The 18,453-nt window shown below is 42.6% G+C and overlaps 1 protein-coding gene across 9 annotated transcripts in view; it reads right to left on the reverse strand.

Moving 5' to 3' along the window:
* chl1b (cell adhesion molecule L1-like b) overlaps positions 1–18,453 on the reverse strand; it is a 954,137-nt gene that overhangs the window by 202,599 nt on the left and 733,085 nt on the right. For all 9 annotated transcript variants that reach the window (XM_078543741.1, XM_078543742.1, XM_078543744.1 and 6 more), the window contains one exon: positions 2,453–2,568. In XM_078543741.1, the coding sequence (XP_078399867.1) occupies positions 2,453–2,568 (116 nt within the window). The remainder of the gene's footprint in view (positions 1–2,452; positions 2,569–18,453) is intronic.

The raw sequence follows: 18,453 nt of genomic DNA on the forward strand, positions 1-18,453 counted from the left end.
CAAGGTAAGTTGGTGTGAGGTGTGATGTGCTAGAGTAGGCTTCAGAAGACAGAGTGAGGGAATTGGCATGGTACACACATCAGGATGTAGCTGAAAGTGCCACTGTCCTCAGCTTTCCTGCCCTGCCTATGTCAATGAACTGCTTTCTGCATTGAATTCACACACACTTGCTGCTAGCCTCTCCATTACCTCCAGTAATATCTTCTTGGTTTCACTGGTAAGCTTTTTCCTTCTGTCAACAGGAAACAGCATCACCCTACAAGCCCTTAAAGCCCCCCAGCACACACCCTGAATGGTGTCACTAAAACAAGGCGTATGTAATCCATTCTAGGACTTCCTTGAGTTCTGCTCCAGAATTCATCAAATTTCACGTTCGCAATGTCTATCTAAGTACTAGAGTTGAAATCAACTCATGCAGGTCCTCATCACACCCATTCCCTAACAGGTCAAGAAACCTGTTATAATATGTTAACGTAATTGTTGTGCAGTAATTGTAGCTTTAAGGAATTTAGCAACTGTAGCTTTAAGACTTATTGTGTTGTATAGTATCACGTGACAGTGTGAACGAATCAGCTCTAAGCGCGGGGACCTTAGAGTGAGAGTTTTTCTTCTAGTTGTGGAGCTTGATGGAAGCATGTAACTGCTGCTGTAGTCTGTAAATAAAGTTTGATGTTTCTAATGAGAAACCTGTCTGGAAAATGAAGTCCGTAACAGGCTGGGTTAAAAAAAACCATTGACTGACATGCTGCACTTACTTGTGTTTCCCATGGGCTACTGGAAATCACCCTCACCCTCTACCCCTGCAATTCAACTGCATAAGATCTACCATTAAATACTTTTCTCAATCAAGCATGTTTTCTAACAGCAAAGTTATAGGACATAATTGAAGTTAATATTTTTTCTGTGTGTTTTCAAAACCCCATTAATAAACAAACTTCATTTAAAATATATATATATTCCTTCAGGGGATGTGGGTGTCATTGGAAAGGCCAGCATTTATTGTTCATCCCTAAAGGCCATTGAGAAGCGAAGCCACCTTCTTGAACCACTGCAGTCTATGTGTACACCCACAGTGCTATAATAGGGAGTTCTGAGATTTTGACTCAGTGACAGTGAAGGAATGGCAATGTATTTCCAAGTCAGGATGGCATGTGGCTTGGAGAGGAACTTGCAGGTGGTGGTGTGCCCATGCATCTGCTGCCCTTGTCCTTCTAAATGGTAATGGTCATGAGTTTAGAAGGTGCTGTTGAAAGAGGCCTGACAAATCTTGTAGATGGTACACACTGCTGCTACTGTGCATCAGTAGTGGAGGGAGGGGATGCTTAAGATGGTGAATGGGGTGCCAATTAAGTGGACTGCTTTGTCCTGGATGGTGTCAAGCTTCTTCAGTGTTGTTGGAGCTGCACTCATCCAGGCAAATGGAGAGTATTCCATCGCACTCCTGACTTGTGCTTTAGTGGGCAGGCTTTTGGGGGGTGGTTGGGTGGCGGAGGCTGCAAGGGTGGAATTATTTCAAGTTAATCAGAAAATGTTTTCTCAATAGCCAAGCCCACCTTTACAATTTGTTGTGTGAGGTAACTCATTTGATGGTCTCACTTCCTTTGGACATCTCCCATATAATTAGACTGGTATTCACTTGGGGGCATAAAGTGTTTACCAGTTATCATCTCAATAACTGTCAAACAGATTGGTAGCAGTATGATGTTTAGGAGCATTGTTCAAAATTTGTTTTTCATCCTGGCTCCCATATCATAGTGTGGAAATACTTCCTCCCTCAACATATAAATGTTTTTCAGAGTTACTACTGACAATTTGTTTGTAGGTTTGTGAATGCGACGACAGCAGAAATATATTTCACTGGCACGTTAATAAAATATTTTCTTCTGGTTTAACATGATAAACATAACATGATCAGGATAAAAAAGGATGTCTGAGTGTGGCGGAGGCAGGTTCAATTGAAGCATTCAAAAGGGAATTAGACAGTTATCTGAAAAAGAAGAATGTGCAGGGTTATGGAGAGAAGGTGAGGAAATGGAACTAGGTGAGTTGCTCAACTGGAGAGCTGGTGCAGACATGATGGGCCAAATGGCCTCCTTCTGCATCATAACAATTCTGAGATTCTGTGATTTTTAATGAGGAGAGTGCTGTTCTTTCCTTGACTACCTGATTTTTGATTTGTAATTAAATGGGTCTTAGTCCTACACCATGCCCTGTGCTGTTGAACATGAAACAGTACCATTATTTCACTAACAGCAATAATTAAAAAGTCTTGATGTAAAATCCAAGAGGATTACATATGCACATTGTCACCTAAATTTCAAGAAAGAATGCTAACTTAAAAACATATTCAATACTAACTAATAATAATTTGTATCTGCAATACTTCAATAATAATAATACAATACAGGCTCATATCAAGCAATATTGTTCAATAATGCAGAGAAGACTTTACCTTATAGCCTTCCAGGTGGCCACGAATTTTCTCTTTTGGTACTTCTGACCATGTAACTTTAATTAAAGTACTGTTCATGATTTCAACAGCAACGTTCAAAGGTGCAGCTTCAGGAACTGGTAAAATAAATTCAGAGAGATCTTATGATTATTTTAACAGAATCTAAAATAAGGCAATATTTTTATATATTATCTGTTTTATTCTCCTTCTGGTTCTTCAAAAACAGTTCGTACAATTTTATTAAAGTCCAGACTTTGAGTCAGAGATAAACAATATCAGAAAACAATAAACTCATATTGGTTTCTGAAATAAAAATTCTTGAAAATAGTTTGCAATGATAGTTGAACAATAAGTTAAGCAAATGGTGAAGCTTATATTATTCTCAGCCTGTGCTTATTGCTGAATTATTGTTGAACTACTAAGCAGGCCAATATGCCACATGGGATTTTAAAGAGAATAAGGTGTGAAGCTTAAAATATATCTGACTTCTGTAACTTAAAGCTTACTTCTGCTGACTGCAATTACTTGCTTTATGGCACAAATTACTGCTGTAACTAGCTTTTGCCAGAGGTTAAACACAGATTTTCATCAGGTTAAGCTCAACTGCCTATTCACACTATGTCAACTGCCTTAACTGGCCTTAGATGTATTAATTAATAAATGATGTTCAATTCTTCAATTGTGGACCAGTCACTAAAATTAGTTTGAGCTTTCTGTATGACTTTTAAAAATTCAAAGAGGACTGCAATTTCTTTAGATGGGAGGAAAACTTTTTTGCTTTATAACAAAAAGTTTGTTTTTTCAGGAAATGCAACTCCAGGGTGAAAATACTATACTTTAAAATAACATGAACAGCCAACTTTAATTGCTGCATATTTTTTCTTTCCTCACTAAAGGTAAATAAAAACTTACTCAGACTGGTACTGGTCATAGAGAAAAATTCCATTTTGGTGATCTATTGAAAACATACACTTGTACTATAGAGAGAATGTTTTCAAGGTTGAAGTGATCTTTTGTGTAAGGTTTGGGGTTATAAAAAGATTTTTTGATTCTTTAGAACATATTGACAATGGAAACAACTTTAAACTTGCATAGTTCTCTGGGGACGGGCAGGGTTTTTATTTGAATGAACCCCTGCTGGCATTTTCTCCTATTTCTCTTTTATTTTGCAAATCACCCTGATAGAAACATGATCTTACTTCATCTGACAGACTAAATAGACTAATGCACTACTGGAATGTGTACACTTCAAGATACACTTCAGAGAATAGATGCATTTGCAGTCTAATGAACCTTGGTGATGCCTTATAAACATGTGCCCTCCCCTCCCAGTTGGAAATGTGTTCGAAAAATAGCAGGATTTCTTTTCTTGCAGCTTTACTGAAGCATGAACAAACTTAAACATGTCAGAAATTAGTCATCACTCATTGTAAATATATATGCAAACAATTTAAGAACCACATTAATTTTGAATTACATTGGTAAAATAATTTACAGACATTGTTGTAAACTGAAGTTTTTTTTTCCCTTCAAGGCTTTGTTTAGCCCCCTATACCTAGGGTCAGAAACCACTCAGCGGCACAACATTTTTCACTCAAAATGGTGACAGGGTCCAAATTGAAAATTTTCCCACAATTTACAGCTGATAATATACCATAATTGGACAACAGGAAAAAACTGAGAGTCAAGATGTTTTCCTTTTTTAAAAAAATTCTCCTCTCACCAAAATGGTAACTTTCATCACAGCACAGCTGTCCATCTGATGCAACTGTTTTCAGCTCCCTGTAGATATGATACACTCATGAACCCTTATAAATACTGACAAATTCTTGGGATTCCTGTAAACATAACCACATTCCTGCAACCATATAAGTCCAAAGTTCCAAAATACTGTGCCAGCCATAGAAGGGAAAATAGTACTTCCATTGATTGCAGCATTTCTTTATTGGTGTACACCAATAAGTTAACAAATACAAGTAGCCATTATAGGAGACAGGAATTTTGATGATCTCAGGTGTTTCACAGATCTCAGATGAAAACCTAGAGTGGAATTTTACGACAGCGGGATTTTACAATCCCGCCGAAGTAAATGGAGTTTAGAATGGCTCGCTGCACTTTACGGCCCCATCTCCACTGTGAAGGGGCTATAAAACTCCGGCTCCAGAATCTACTGATTTAGTGAATAGCTACAATAATTTATTCCTAAAATGACATGGCTCATGGAATATATTGGGAAACTGTATTTTTCATTTGTTTGTAAAATTATAAGGGAAAACAGGATGAAGAGCAGCACTGCATCACTTGCAGGTGAGATGACCTTGTCTAAAAACAATGGATAGTTCTTCTTTGTCCCCAAACAGAAAGAGGATTATCAAACATATTTTCATTAAGAAAATGCCTCGCTGATTGTAGATTTAGCCCAAGCAGGGTCTGTGTTGTAGGCTGCTGCATGCTCAGCAAGGGGTCCAGGAGCCTGGGCAGATACCATGTGATGCAGCCAACCTGCTCCTCTTAAAAGCAGTCTGTCACTCTTAAAGAGGAGCTGAAATCAGTGAAAGGGAGCTGCTGCAGACTGCCTGTACTAAGGTTAGCTGAGTGTAGCAACTGCACAAATGGGGCATTAGGGAAAAGAGAAGGATCCTAAATTCATGGATATGGCGCTGGGGGCCTAGGTCATGAGTTGGACAGGAGAGAGGTCACACTTCTGCAGGGGGTCAGGAGGCCTTCAAGAAGCACTCTCAGAAGGTAATGGGAGTGGGTGTCAGGGTGGTCAAAGCAACGAGTCTGGCCTGATGACCTGGCAGCATGCCACAATAAGTTTAATGATATTGTTAGGGGAAGAAAATAAATGAGAATTTATGGTAAGGGAGAATTCATTATAAGGGAATTAATTACTTAAATTAGAATCGCTAGGCAGGCCAGCGCAAATCAGTAAATCAACAATAGAACAGTTAAACCAGAGGAACGTTATACACTCTCAAACTTTGTACACCCTCAGGGTTTGCAATCACCAGCAAGGTCCTGGGAGTTAGACTGGAGTCAGAGGATGGCAATAACATAGATTAAGTGTGCTCTTCAACAGATAGGGGAAGGGCAGATGGTCCCAGCTTAGATAGGAAGGCAGGTCTCTGCCTGGGTGAAAGTAGGGTTACCTTTGTACCAGAGACCTGTCTGTTTAATGTAAACCTATATGTTGACAAGATCGGAATCTGGAGGATATTCTTGCGTGTGACCAATAATGTATAAATATGGTGAACACTTGTAGCTTAGCGGAGTACTGTCTCAAGCTGTATTGAGATGGTGCCCTCCTTACAATTGCTCGAATAAGCGATTGAAACCTGTACCTGAGTCTCCTGTGGTCTGTTTGTCAAAGTGACCACGACAATATCAAGTCAAGGTCAGTGAATGCTAATTCAAATGACCTCTTACCCACCATATCAGCAAATTTTCATGCTGCTCAATGTGGCACAGCCGCATCACTCATCCATCAGCACTGTCTGGCACTCAGGACTCATGCCTGATGTCCAGGACACTCCACCTTTCCCTCACACAAATCCAATGATGCCACCCACACACCCAGTTCCCACTGCTTCCATATGTCATAAGCTTTCAGCTGTGGCAGGCACATCACCCAAACACTGTTGCAACACAGTCACTGACATCCTCCTCTCTCTCATGCAGCATAAGGTCCTGTAACTGCCGGGATCAGAGCAGAACGAGTGGGACCAACAGTGCCTGTACCTTAGAGACTAGTATTGTTATGATCCCCAGCTAATCTTACAATTGGGCAGGCCTGATCCCAGGGTGGAACCCAGCTTAATAGATCCTAACTTATATTTGTTTGTTTAGATACATGGAGAGGGGCTACTGAACAGAGTCACCAGAGTCAGCGAATGAACTTTTAACAAAAGCATGAAACATTTACTAAACAAGAAAAGATGAACTATATTACAATGCTCCTTCACCCACAACTATACATTTACAGATATATACAGGTTTGTAAGGATAACACAAGTTACAAAAGCTATCTTATACGCCAAGGTTCACAGTAAATACAGTCCATGTAAACCAGTTGGCAACCTGTGGTCAGACACACCACACTCTGAAACCAAGTGACAAATGCCACCCCAGGCTAATGCTATGGATCGCTCCTCAACTCCCCCCAGACACTTGTTACACTGTGAGCCAACCAGTCTCACCGAACTCCGTCTTTCACACAAGGGTTTCCAATCTCCAATTTCCAAGAACTCGCCTTTGAACCTTCTCCCAAACCAATGCTTTCTCTCAAACACCTTCCGCAAGGGTTCACCTCTAGGGTTGTGTGTTATCCTTCCAAGGCAACATTTTCCCCCTATCGGGGGGGATGTGCAGAACTGGGCGCGGGCAGGCGGGTTCCTGATCGGCAACCTCATTTGGGAGCACGCCGCCATTTTACGTAGGCGGGCCAATTAAGGCCCGCCCAGGGTGGCGTCTGCCAGGAAACGCTGTGCGCTCCCTGTGCAGGTGGGGGTTGGGGTGGGGGGGCATCCTGTTCCTGGAAGTGCAAATCGATTGATATAAAGGCTGCATTTTTACAGGGGGAGAAGTTTCAAAGGAAAGTTTTTTTGAAACCACCCAAAGAAGCCCGGGATGTAGAAGGAAAGCTATGGAAATTGAATAAGTGTGTTTATGGGTTGAATGGTGTATCAAGAGTATGGTATTTTTCTGTGAGGTCTGTCTTGTTGAAAATAGGTTGCATTCAGTTAAAGGCACAACCTGTGATGTTCTACTGGTATTATAAGGAGAAATTAGCTGGGATCTTTAGCATGCATGTTGATGATTTCCTGTGGGGAGGATCTGTAGAATTTGAATAATAGGTAACCGAGAAGATAAAGAAGGAATTCTAGGTTAGATGTCAGGCTTCTGGGGCCTTTAAATATATAGGTTTAGACATTAAGCAGAGAAAGTTAGGAGTGACATTGAATCAACAATCTTTTCTAGAAAATGTTAATTATATCCCAATAACTCGTAGTAGATCCTCACAAAGAGAGGACCCTGCTACCTGGGAAGAAATGGAACAGTTGAGAAGTTTGATTGGGCAGTTGAACTGGTTGTACGCTCAGACTAGGCCTGACGTTAGTTATGATGTGTAGGAGCTGAGTACCATGATGAAACGTGCAACAGTTGAGCAAGTTCTGAGAGCCAATAAAACTAAAAAAATATATAAAATAAAATTCTGAGAGATGTGTGCTCAAGTTGCAGCCTTGGGTGATCCAAAAGATATGAGGTTGGTCATTTTTAATGCTGCTTTACATGCCAATCTTCCAGATGGGTACTCTAGGACAGCAGGGTTCATCATATTCTTGGTGGGAAAAAAACGACAAATGTTGCCCACTGGCTTGGGAGGCCAGGAAAATAAAAAGGGTAATGAAAAGCACCTTAGCTGCTGAAACGTTAGCCTTGGTAGAGGCATTAGATTTGGGGGTTTATTTCTCCAATATATTGACAGAAATATTATATATATGTATAGAAATAAACCAGCTTTAACCAAGAGACCTGCCTGGATTAATTCTTCCACTACAACCTCTTATTCTGAGTAACACAAGCTAATGTTCTCGGGAAAGGGTTTGAATCCCATTATGGCACCTGGTGGAATTTAAATTCAGCTAATAAATCTGGAATTAAAAAGCTAGTCTCGGTAATAGCGGCCATGAAACCATTCTCAATTGCCATAAAAACCCACCTGGTTCACTAATTCCCCATTTAGGGAAGGTAATCTGTTGTCCTTACGTGGTCTGGCCTGCATGTGACTCCAGACCCACAGCAATGTAGTTGAATCTTAAGTGCCCTCTGAAATGGCCTAGAAAGTTACCCAGTTGTATCAAATTGCCAAAAATAAGGCAAGAAGGAATGAAACTGGATGGAACTCTTGGCATTGAACGAGGCACTGGAAACAACAATGGCAAAATCAGCTCTGTTGATCCTTCAAAGTCCTCCTTACTAACATCTGGGAGCTTGTGTCAACATTGGGAGAGCTGACTCACAGATTAGTCAAGCAACAGCCTGACATAGTCATCTTCACGGAATCATACCTTACAGATAATGTCCCAGACATCACCACCCCTGGGTATGTCCTGTCCCACTGGCAGCACAGTGGTATATAGTCGGGACAGGGTTACCCTGGCAGTTCTCAACACCAACTCCAGACCCCATGAAGTCTCATGGCATCAGCTCAAACATGGGCAAGGAAACCTTCTGCTGATACCACATACTGTCCCAACACAGCAGATAAACCAGTACTCCTCCATGTTGAACACCACTTAGAGGAAGTGCTGAGGGTGGCAAGGATACATAATGTACTCTGGGTGGGGGACTTCAATGTCCATCACCAAGAGTGGCCCGGCAGTACCAGTATAGAAGGAGCTGGCCAAGTCCTAAAGGACACAGCTACTACACTGAGGTGGGTGGTGAGGGAACCAACAAGAGGGAAAACCCTCACCGGTTTACCTGCTGCAGATGCATCTGTCCATGACTGTATTGGCAGGAGTGACCACCGTATAGCCCTTGTGGAACGAAGTGCCACCTTCATATTGAGGATACCCTCCATCGTGTTGAGCGGCACTACCACCATGTTAAATGGGGTAGATTTCGAACAGGTCTGGCAGCTCAAGACTGGGCAACCATGAGGCACTACGGACCATCAGCAGCTGCAGAATTGTACTCAACCACAATCTGTAACTTCATGGTTACAGGCATATCCTCCACTCTACCATTACAAGCAAGTTGGGGGATCACACCTGGTTCAAAGAAGAGTGCAGGAAGGCATGCCAGGAGCAGCACCAAGCATACCTAAAAAATGAGGTGTCAACCTGGTGAAGCTACATCACCGAACTACTTGCATGTCAAATAATGGAAGTGAAAAGTGAAAGTCACAGTAGTCCCAGAGGACCATAGGTTGCTCTCTCATTAGAGAAACAAGTGGTGGTGAGTTTAACCTGAGGGTCACCACACCTCAGCTGAGGGGGTGAGGTTGAATGGACGGTGCCTTCATGGATGACCTCAGCTGGTACAGGAATTGAACCTGTGCTGTTGGCATCACTCTGCATCACAAACCAGATGTCCAGCCAACTGAGCTGTGGAAGCAGCATGCAATAGACAGAGCTAAGCAATACCATGACCAATGGATCACGACTAAGCTCTGCAGTCCTAACACATCCAGTCATGAATGGTGGTTGACAATTAAGCAACTCACTGGAGGAGGTGGCTCCACAAATATCCCCATCCTCAATGATGGGGGAGCCCAGCACTTCAGTGCAAAAGATAAGGCTGAAGCATTTGCAACAATCTTTAGCCAGAAGTGCTGAGTGAATGATCCCTCTCAGCCTTCTCCTGAGGTCCCAGGCATCACTGATGCCAGTCTTCAGCCAATTCAATTCACTCCACATGATATCAAGAAATAGCTGAAGGTTTTGGTTATTGAAAAGGCTATGGGCCCTGACAATATTCCAGCAATAGTACTGAAGACCTGTGTTCCATAACTAGCTGCATCCTGAGCCAAGCTGTTTAGTACAGCTACAACACTGGCATCTACCAAGCAAGCAATGTGGAAAATTGCCCAGGTACATCCTGTCTACAAAAAGCAGGATAAATCCAACCCAACCAATTACTGTCCCATCAGTCTATTCTTGACCATCAGTGAAGTGATGGAATGAGTCACTGACAGTGCTGTTAAGCAGCACTTACTCAAACAATTTCCTCACTGTTTTGGGTTCTGCCAGGGCCACTCAGCTACTGATTTAATTACAGCCTTAGCTCCAACATGGACTGAAGAGCTGAATGTGAGGTGAGAGTGACTGACCATGACATCAAGGCCACATTTGACCGAGTGTGGCATCAAGAAGCATTAGCAAAACTGAAGTCAATGGAAATCAGGAGGAAAACTCTCCACTGGTTAGAGTCATACCTAGCACAAAGGAATATGGTGATGGTTGTTGGAGGTCAATCATCTCAGTTCCAGGACATCACTGCAGGAGTTCCTCAGGGTAGTTTCCTAGGCCCAATCATCTTCAGCTGCTTCATCAATGACCTTTGCTCCATCATAAGTTCAGAAGTGGGGATGTTCACTGTACAATATTCAGCACCACTCACGACTCCTCAGACTGAAGCAGTCCATGTCCATATTCAGCAAGACGTGGACAACCATTCAGGCTTTGGCTGACAAGTGGCAAGTAACATTCATGCCACACAAGTGCCAGGCAATGACCATCTCCAACAAGAGAATCTAACCATCACCCTTTGACATTCAAAGGCATTACCATCACTGAATCTCCCACTATCAATAACTTGGGGGTTACCACTGATCAGGAACTGAACTGGACCAGCCATATAAATACTGTGGCTAATTCTGGTGAGTAACTCACCACCTGACTCCTCAAAGTCTATCCACCATCTACAAGGCACAAGTCAGGAGTATAATGGAATACTCTCCATTTGCCTGGATGAGTGCAACTCCAACGCAAGAAGCTTGACATCATCCAGGACAAAGCAGACTGTTTGATTGGCACCCTATCCCTCACCACCAACATCTACTCCCTCCACCATCGACAGACAAACAGTGGCAGCAGCATGTACAATGTACAAATGCATTGCAACAACTCACCAAGGCTCCTTCGACAGCACCTTCCTAACCCGTGACCTCTACCACCTAGAAGGACAAGGGCAGCAGGTGCATGGGATCACAACTACCTGGAAGTTCCCCTCCAAGCTACACACCATCCTGACCTGGAACTATATCGCCATCCCTTCACTGTCACTGGTTAAAATCCTCAAACTCCCTCAAATTGCACTGTGGGTGTACCTACACCAAACGGACTGCAGTGGTTCAAGAAGGTGGCTCACCACCACCTTCTCAAGGGCAAGTAGGGATGATCAATAAAAATGTTCGCCTCGTCAGTGATGCCCACGTATCGAGAAAGAATGAAAAATAACTTCAAAATCACTGCATAGAACTTCCAAAGACTTTGCAAACAAAATAAGCTAGTTCAAATCATCTTACCTACAAGTTTGTGACTGGCCCTTTTATTGGTGGGGCCCTCTTGCAGTTGTATGAACATTTTTTGACGAGCAACAAGCAAATATGGTGAGTGGGCCTGCATGGTCTAAGTTTACAAATCCTAGGCATGGTTGTTTGACATCATGATCTGGCTAGTTGGGAAGCTTCTGGATCACGGATGGCATACGCCCATGTGACCACTCTGCCCAGCATGGGACACCACCGGGGACACCCAGAATTGGCTGAAAAATCTATGTGCCTGACACAGGGGGCCTCTGGACTCCATAGTGACAGCTCCAGCTGTGGTATAGACTCCAATTTCTCAGCCCAAATGCACAAGTTAGGAGTGTGATGGAATACTCTCCACTTGGAATACTCTAAGCTCTGAAGCGGAGTCATATGAACCCAACACACAAACTCTGTTTCTCCACAGATGCTGCCAGACCTCCTGAGTTTTCCCAGCATTTTCTGTGTTTATCTCAGCCTAGATGTTTGAAATAAGTCAGTAATGTAACGGAGAGGAAAATATTTGGTTCATGCTAACAAATGCTAATTAAATGTTTAGATCATACTGATCAAAGTAATTTCAAGTATCCCAATATCTTCTACATGTTAAGACTACCAAAGTGCCAAAAAAAATCCACCTCGTGGGGGAGTTTTTATTCATTGACTGTCGGACAGTCAAACAAGCCAATCGAGTTATTTTTCTTATCTGGGACACTCATTAATTAACTCATTCTTATTGGCTTATACTTTGCTCCCTGACAACTACTGTCAAGGGTGGTTGGTAGTGGAATAGGCATTTTAACAGCATTTTAACAAACTAACTGGAATGACCATCTCACTATAGCATTTTCTGCAGAACACCATCCCATAAAGTGATGGTGGGTGAATGCAATACTCCAATGTCCCACCTTATCTTTACAAGCCAGATACTCTGGATGTTTAAGGACTAAACGACAGCAAAATCCAGCCCACTGAGGCATTGACGACACTCATTGCTGACTTGAAGAAAGATGCCCACAAAGGTCGGTAAATCTCTGTGCATGGATTTCCCCTTTCATGATATCAGGTTGAACCTGGAGTTAAGTCAAGGAGATCTCCAGCAGTCCAGCAATAATGATGTTACCAAGCAGGGTAAGTAGCCAATCACACTGAAGTGTGCTCACAGTCAGAAAGCCAGGAAGAACATGGACTGTTTTTTTTTGCCTTCTAATTAATTCACCTCGCCACTTGTTGCTCCCACTGTTCACTACTCCCCATCCTATCACTCTCAAAGCATCACTTGCTGCTATTCAGGACTCAGGCCTAACATTCAGGTGCTTCTCTCACCCTCACACACATTCCAATGATTTCAACCTCAAATCCTACTTCTGGTGTATCCACATATCATCAGCTATTCAGCTGTAGCAGGCACATCAGCCAAACACAGTGTGACACTGTCAGTGACATTCTGTTCTCTCTACTGCAGGACAAGGTTGCCTTTAATCACTGGGAGCAGAGCAGAACCAGTGGCGATCAAGGACATCTGTATTTCCTGAGCCCAACAGAGGTGATGGTTCACTGCAGCATGAGGCCGGCAGTGGCAGACTCTGTGACCTCAGGCATTGCTGAAAGCAGAAGATGATGGGACTTTCCAGTCTTATGTCCCATCTCAACTCCCACCATACTGTCACCCTGCTATGCAGCACATCAAAACAACTGTTCATGGGTAACTTCATAAAAATATATGGTTTAGGTCATGGTGGCTATGATGCAATGCACCCAAGTTGTATCTCAATTTTTATTAAAATACATAGGAATGCTGTGGATTGAGGCTGAGCTGCTGCAGAATAATGCATCTGCTGTTGAAAAGGCTTGCCAGGGCTTTATAATTATAGTAAACTGTGCAAAGGAGAATGCTACACATGCTAATTGATGACCATAAGCTACTTCCTCTGAAAGGGTAAACAGATGCTTGTGCCAAGGTGACCAGAAGGTTGGCCATAGATGCTGGATAAGTGGGCAGCAATAGTGCCAGTGAATATTTCTGAAATGCTTTTTGAAAGCATGCAAACTGAGTCCAGGTGGTTCTGAGACAAATCCTCGAGAAGCTGATCCAACAAGTGTCCTTCTCCGTTGCATCCTGTACTGCAATGAAGTAACAAATGAAAGCCCTACTCCAAGGCAATATCCACTAAAATCTATATGATTAACATGTGTAAGATCTGGTTTCATATGGAAGTCTTGCCTCAATTGACAAAAACTCTTAATTCTCTCGATGTAACTCTATCTCAGTGTAGAATATGAAAGGATGGTGTTAGAGGTTGTTTATTGCAATTCTGAAAATAAATTATGCAAGTTTTTTCCTGCTTTAGTCCTGTGGCAAACTCTGTTCTCTTGTCACCATGTTAAAGTATGCTGCATAATAATCTGGTTTTAAAAAAAAGTCTCAAAATGATTTGAGCTGTAACTACCGTCTGTAACTTAAAAATCAATGAAGACCAGTTCCATCACATAAATGCTAGATTATGCACTGTTGCTATTGTCTTCACCATTTAACTGCGGAAAAAACAGTCTCGCTGAGGGATATCACCACATGTGTTTAATGCTGCTTTTGATCATCTTGCCAGAATCTTTATTCCAGTGTTGCAGAACTTTTCCTTCTATCTTTTCAACCTCGGATTAAGTGGCCTCTAGTGAGAGTCCAGCTTCCAATATAATTTGCGCCCAAGATTTAAATTCATATATGCAGTCGGGGGGATCAACAATCTCGCAGCATGCTGTTAGAGAAAGACACTTAGGTGAAAGCCATGAACTACTGAAATTCAATGCACTTCATCAAAGTTTAAGATAAATGCTGCAACTATATCTGTTATACGTATCTTATTTCACACAAAAGGAATTAAAGTATGTTGTATTATAAGCTAGTTTTAAAAATAGTCTGATTTGAGCTGGAACAGACAACAGTAAGCTAAAAATCAATGCAGACCAGTTAAGTCGGTTAAATGCTAGATCATGTACTATTGCTATGGTTAACTTCATTTTTTTTTAACATAAATCCAACCTTCAAGCACATTAGCTCGAGCCACACTCATACTGCTGTAAAAAAATGAGCAGGATTTCCGATTAATTGGGTAATATATTTCTAAATGCATTCAATGTCTCTCTTATAAGGTTATTAATCATCACCTGACATTGATACAGCAAAGATGATTGCCCCTAACAACATCCTAGCTGTGGTACTGAAATCCTATGTTTCAGGTCTAGCTGCATCCCTATCCAAGTTGTTCCAGTACAGCTATAACACTGACACCAAGCCAATGTTGAAAATTGCTCAGCTATGACCTGTCCACAAAAAGCAGGACAAATCCAACACAGCCAATTACTGCCCTATCCATGATTCTCAATCATCAGCAAAGTGATGGAAGCTGTCATCAACAGTACTATTAAGCAGCATTTACTCTACTCACCGAGGCTTCAGTTTGGGTTCCCCTAGTTCTACTTAGCTCCAGACCTCATTACAGCCTTGATCCAAACATCAACAAAACGGATGAATTCAAGAGATGAGGTGAGTCAATGCAGCATTTGACTGCATGTGGCTTAAAGAAGGCTGAGAAAAATTGAAGTAATTGGGAATCAATGGTAAATTCTCCATTGGTTGACATCATACCTGCATAAAGGAAGATGGTTGTGGTTGTTGGAGGTCAATCATCTCAGCCACATCATCTCTTTGCTGAAGGAGTTCGTCAATCTAGTGCCCTAGGCCCATCCATCTTCAACTGCTTCATCAATGATCTTCCCTCCATCCTAAGGTCAGGAGTGGATATGTTTGCTGATGACTGCACAGGGTTCAGTGCCAATTGCAACACCGCACATACTAAGCAGTCTGTGTCTGCATGCCACAAAACCTTAATGACATTCAGGCTTTGACTGATAAATGGCAAATAGCTTTCATATCACACAGGTGCTAGGCAACGACCAACTCCAACAAGCCAGAATATAACACTCTCCCCTTAATATTCAACAATGTCACCATCATTGAATCCCCCACTATCAGTATCCTTGAGGTCACTATTGACCAGAAACTTAACTGGACCAGCCATAAAAATACTGTGGCTACAAGCATAGGTGAGAGAATGGGAATTCTGTGATTAGTAACTCACCTCTTGATTCCTCAAAGTCTGTCCACAAAGTCAGGAGTGTTATGGAATACTCACCACTTGCCTGGATGAGTGCAGCTCCAACAACATTCAAGAAGCTCAACAATATCCAGGACAAAGCAGCCCGCTTGATTGATAACCGATTCACCACCTTAAGCACTGACTTCCTTCACCATCAGGACACAGTGGAAAGCAGCGTTTACCATATGCAAGATGCACTGCAGCAAATTGCTAAGGCTCCTTTGATACCACCTTCCAAACCCCCGACCTCTACAACCCAGAAAAACAATGGCGAAGAAGTATAAAAACATCACCGCCTGCAAGTTCCCCTCCATAATCATCGTGAATTGGAATTTGATCACCATTCCTTCATTGCTGCTTGGTCAAAATCTTGGAAATCCCTCCCTAACAGCACTATGGGTGTGCCTACATCACCTTGCTAGCGACACTCACATCCCATTAATAATTTTTTTAAAAATGCCCTTATTGGATGTTATAACATTGTATAAATACTTTCCTTTTGCTGTTTAGGATATGCTTGAACAGCATGAGCTCTAGTGGCTCCTGCAGATTACTGCCCCCAGTTCAGAGCATTTCCTTATTGTTAGGTGAATTTGAAATTGAGCTAGCTAATTTGCTACACATTGCATGATTCTTAATTTTATTTTAATGCATGGAAACAAGTGTTGAATTACTAAGCCTGACATAAAGACATCTGACAGACACTGCCACCAAGAAGCCCCATCACAACTAAGGTCAATGGAGAGGGTGGGGTGGTCAGGGGGCTGGGATGCAGTCAAGGGGAAAGTTCTTCAGTAATTGTGATGCCTGGCACAAAGGAAGATGGAGGCCAATCATCACAACTTCATGATATTGCTGTCAGAACTCCTCTGGGAACTATGCTCAGCCGAGCCACATTTACCCACTTCACCAATGACCTTACCTCTGTCATTCAGTGGGGAGCGGAACTAATAATTGATGATTCTATAGTATTCAACTCCACTCACAACTCATCTGATAATGATGCAACTCCTGCCAAACTACAGCAGGATCTGAGCAACATAATGCTTGGGTTCACATATGGCAGATGGCATTCATATCATCTAAGTGCCAAGAAATAAAGCATTTCCAGGAAACCACTTGCTGATTTCCATGTACTGTTGCCCCTCAACTGCTGAATCAGCACTCCTCCATGTTGAACACCACTTGGAAGAAACACTAAGAGTGGCAAGGGTGCAGAATGTATTCTGGGTGGGGGACTTCAATGTCCATCAACAAGAGTGACTCAGTAGCACCACTACTGACCGAGCTGGCCGAATCCTAAAGGATATAGCTGCTAACTGAGTCTGCGGCAGCTGGGGAGGGAACCAACAAGAGGAAAAAAACATACTTGACCTCATCCTCACCAACCTTCCTGCCTCAGATGCATCTGTCCATGACAGTATCGGTAGGAGTGACCATCGCACAGTCCTTGCGGAAACAAAGTCCTGTCTTCATATTGAGGATACCCTCCATCGTATTGTGTAGCACTACCACCGTGCTAAATGGGATAGATTTCGAACAGATCAAGCAACTCAAGACTGGGTATTAACGAGGTGCTGCGGGCCATCAGCAGCAGCAGAATTGTACTCGAACACAATCTGTAACCTCATGGTCCAGCATATACCCCATCAAGCCAGGGGAGCAATCCTGGTTCAATGAAAAGTGCAGGAGGGCATACCAAAAGCTGCACTAGGCATACCTAAAAATGAGGTGTCAACTTGGTGAGCTACAACATGGGGCTATTGGCATGCCAAACAGCATAAGCAGCAAGCGATAGTCAGAGCTAAGCGATTCCACAACCAACAGATCCGATCTAAGTTCTGCAGTGCTGCCAAATCCAGTTGTGAATGGTGATGGACAATTAAACAGTTCACTGGAGGAAGAGTCTCCACAAATATCCCCATCCTTAATGATGGAGGGGCCCAGCACATCAGTGCTGAAAAATAAGGCTGAAGCATTTGCTACAATCTTCAGCAAGACATGCCGAGCAGATGATCTATCTCGGTCTCCTCTGGAGGTCCCCAGCATCACAGATACCAGGCTTCAGCCAATTCGATTCACTCCACGTGATAGCAAGAAATAGCTGAAGGTATTAGATACTGCAAAGGCCCTGACAATATTCCGGCAATAGCGCTGAAGACTTGTGCTCCAGAACTTGCCATGCCCCTAGCCAAGCTGTATCAGTGCAGCTAGAACTCTGGCATCTACCTGACAATGTGGAAAATTGCCCAGGTATGTCCTGTACACAAAAAGCGGAACAAATCCAACTTGGCCAATTACCACCCCATCAGTCTACTCTCGACCATCAGTAAAGTAATGGAAGGGGTCATCAACAGTGCTATCAAGCAGCACTTGCCTAGCTAGGAATCGTATGACGAGTAACCCACCTTTTGTCTCCCCAAAGCCTGTCCACCATCTACAAGGCATGAGTCAGGAGTGTGATGGAATACTCCCCACTTGCCTGGATGAGTCTAGCTCCCACAACACTTAAGAAGCTTCACATCGACCAGGACAAAGCAGTCCACTTGATTAACACCCCATCCACAAACATTCACTCCCTCCACCACTGACACTCAGTGGCAGCAGTGTGTACTGTATTTTTTAAAAATAATTTAAAAAAATTTAATCTGGGAAATCAGCTGGCCTACATGTGACTCCAGACCCAAAGCAATGTGGTTGACTCTTAAAAATGCCCACTGAACAAGGGCAATTAGGGATGGGCAATAAATGCTGGCCTATCCAGCGACACCCACATCGCATGAATGAATAGTAATAAAAAATAGAAA

Source organism: Cetorhinus maximus, chromosome 6, assembly GCF_964194155.1.
Source record: "Cetorhinus maximus chromosome 6, sCetMax3.hap1.1, whole genome shotgun sequence".
Taxonomy (NCBI): Eukaryota; Metazoa; Chordata; class Chondrichthyes; order Lamniformes; family Cetorhinidae; genus Cetorhinus; species Cetorhinus maximus.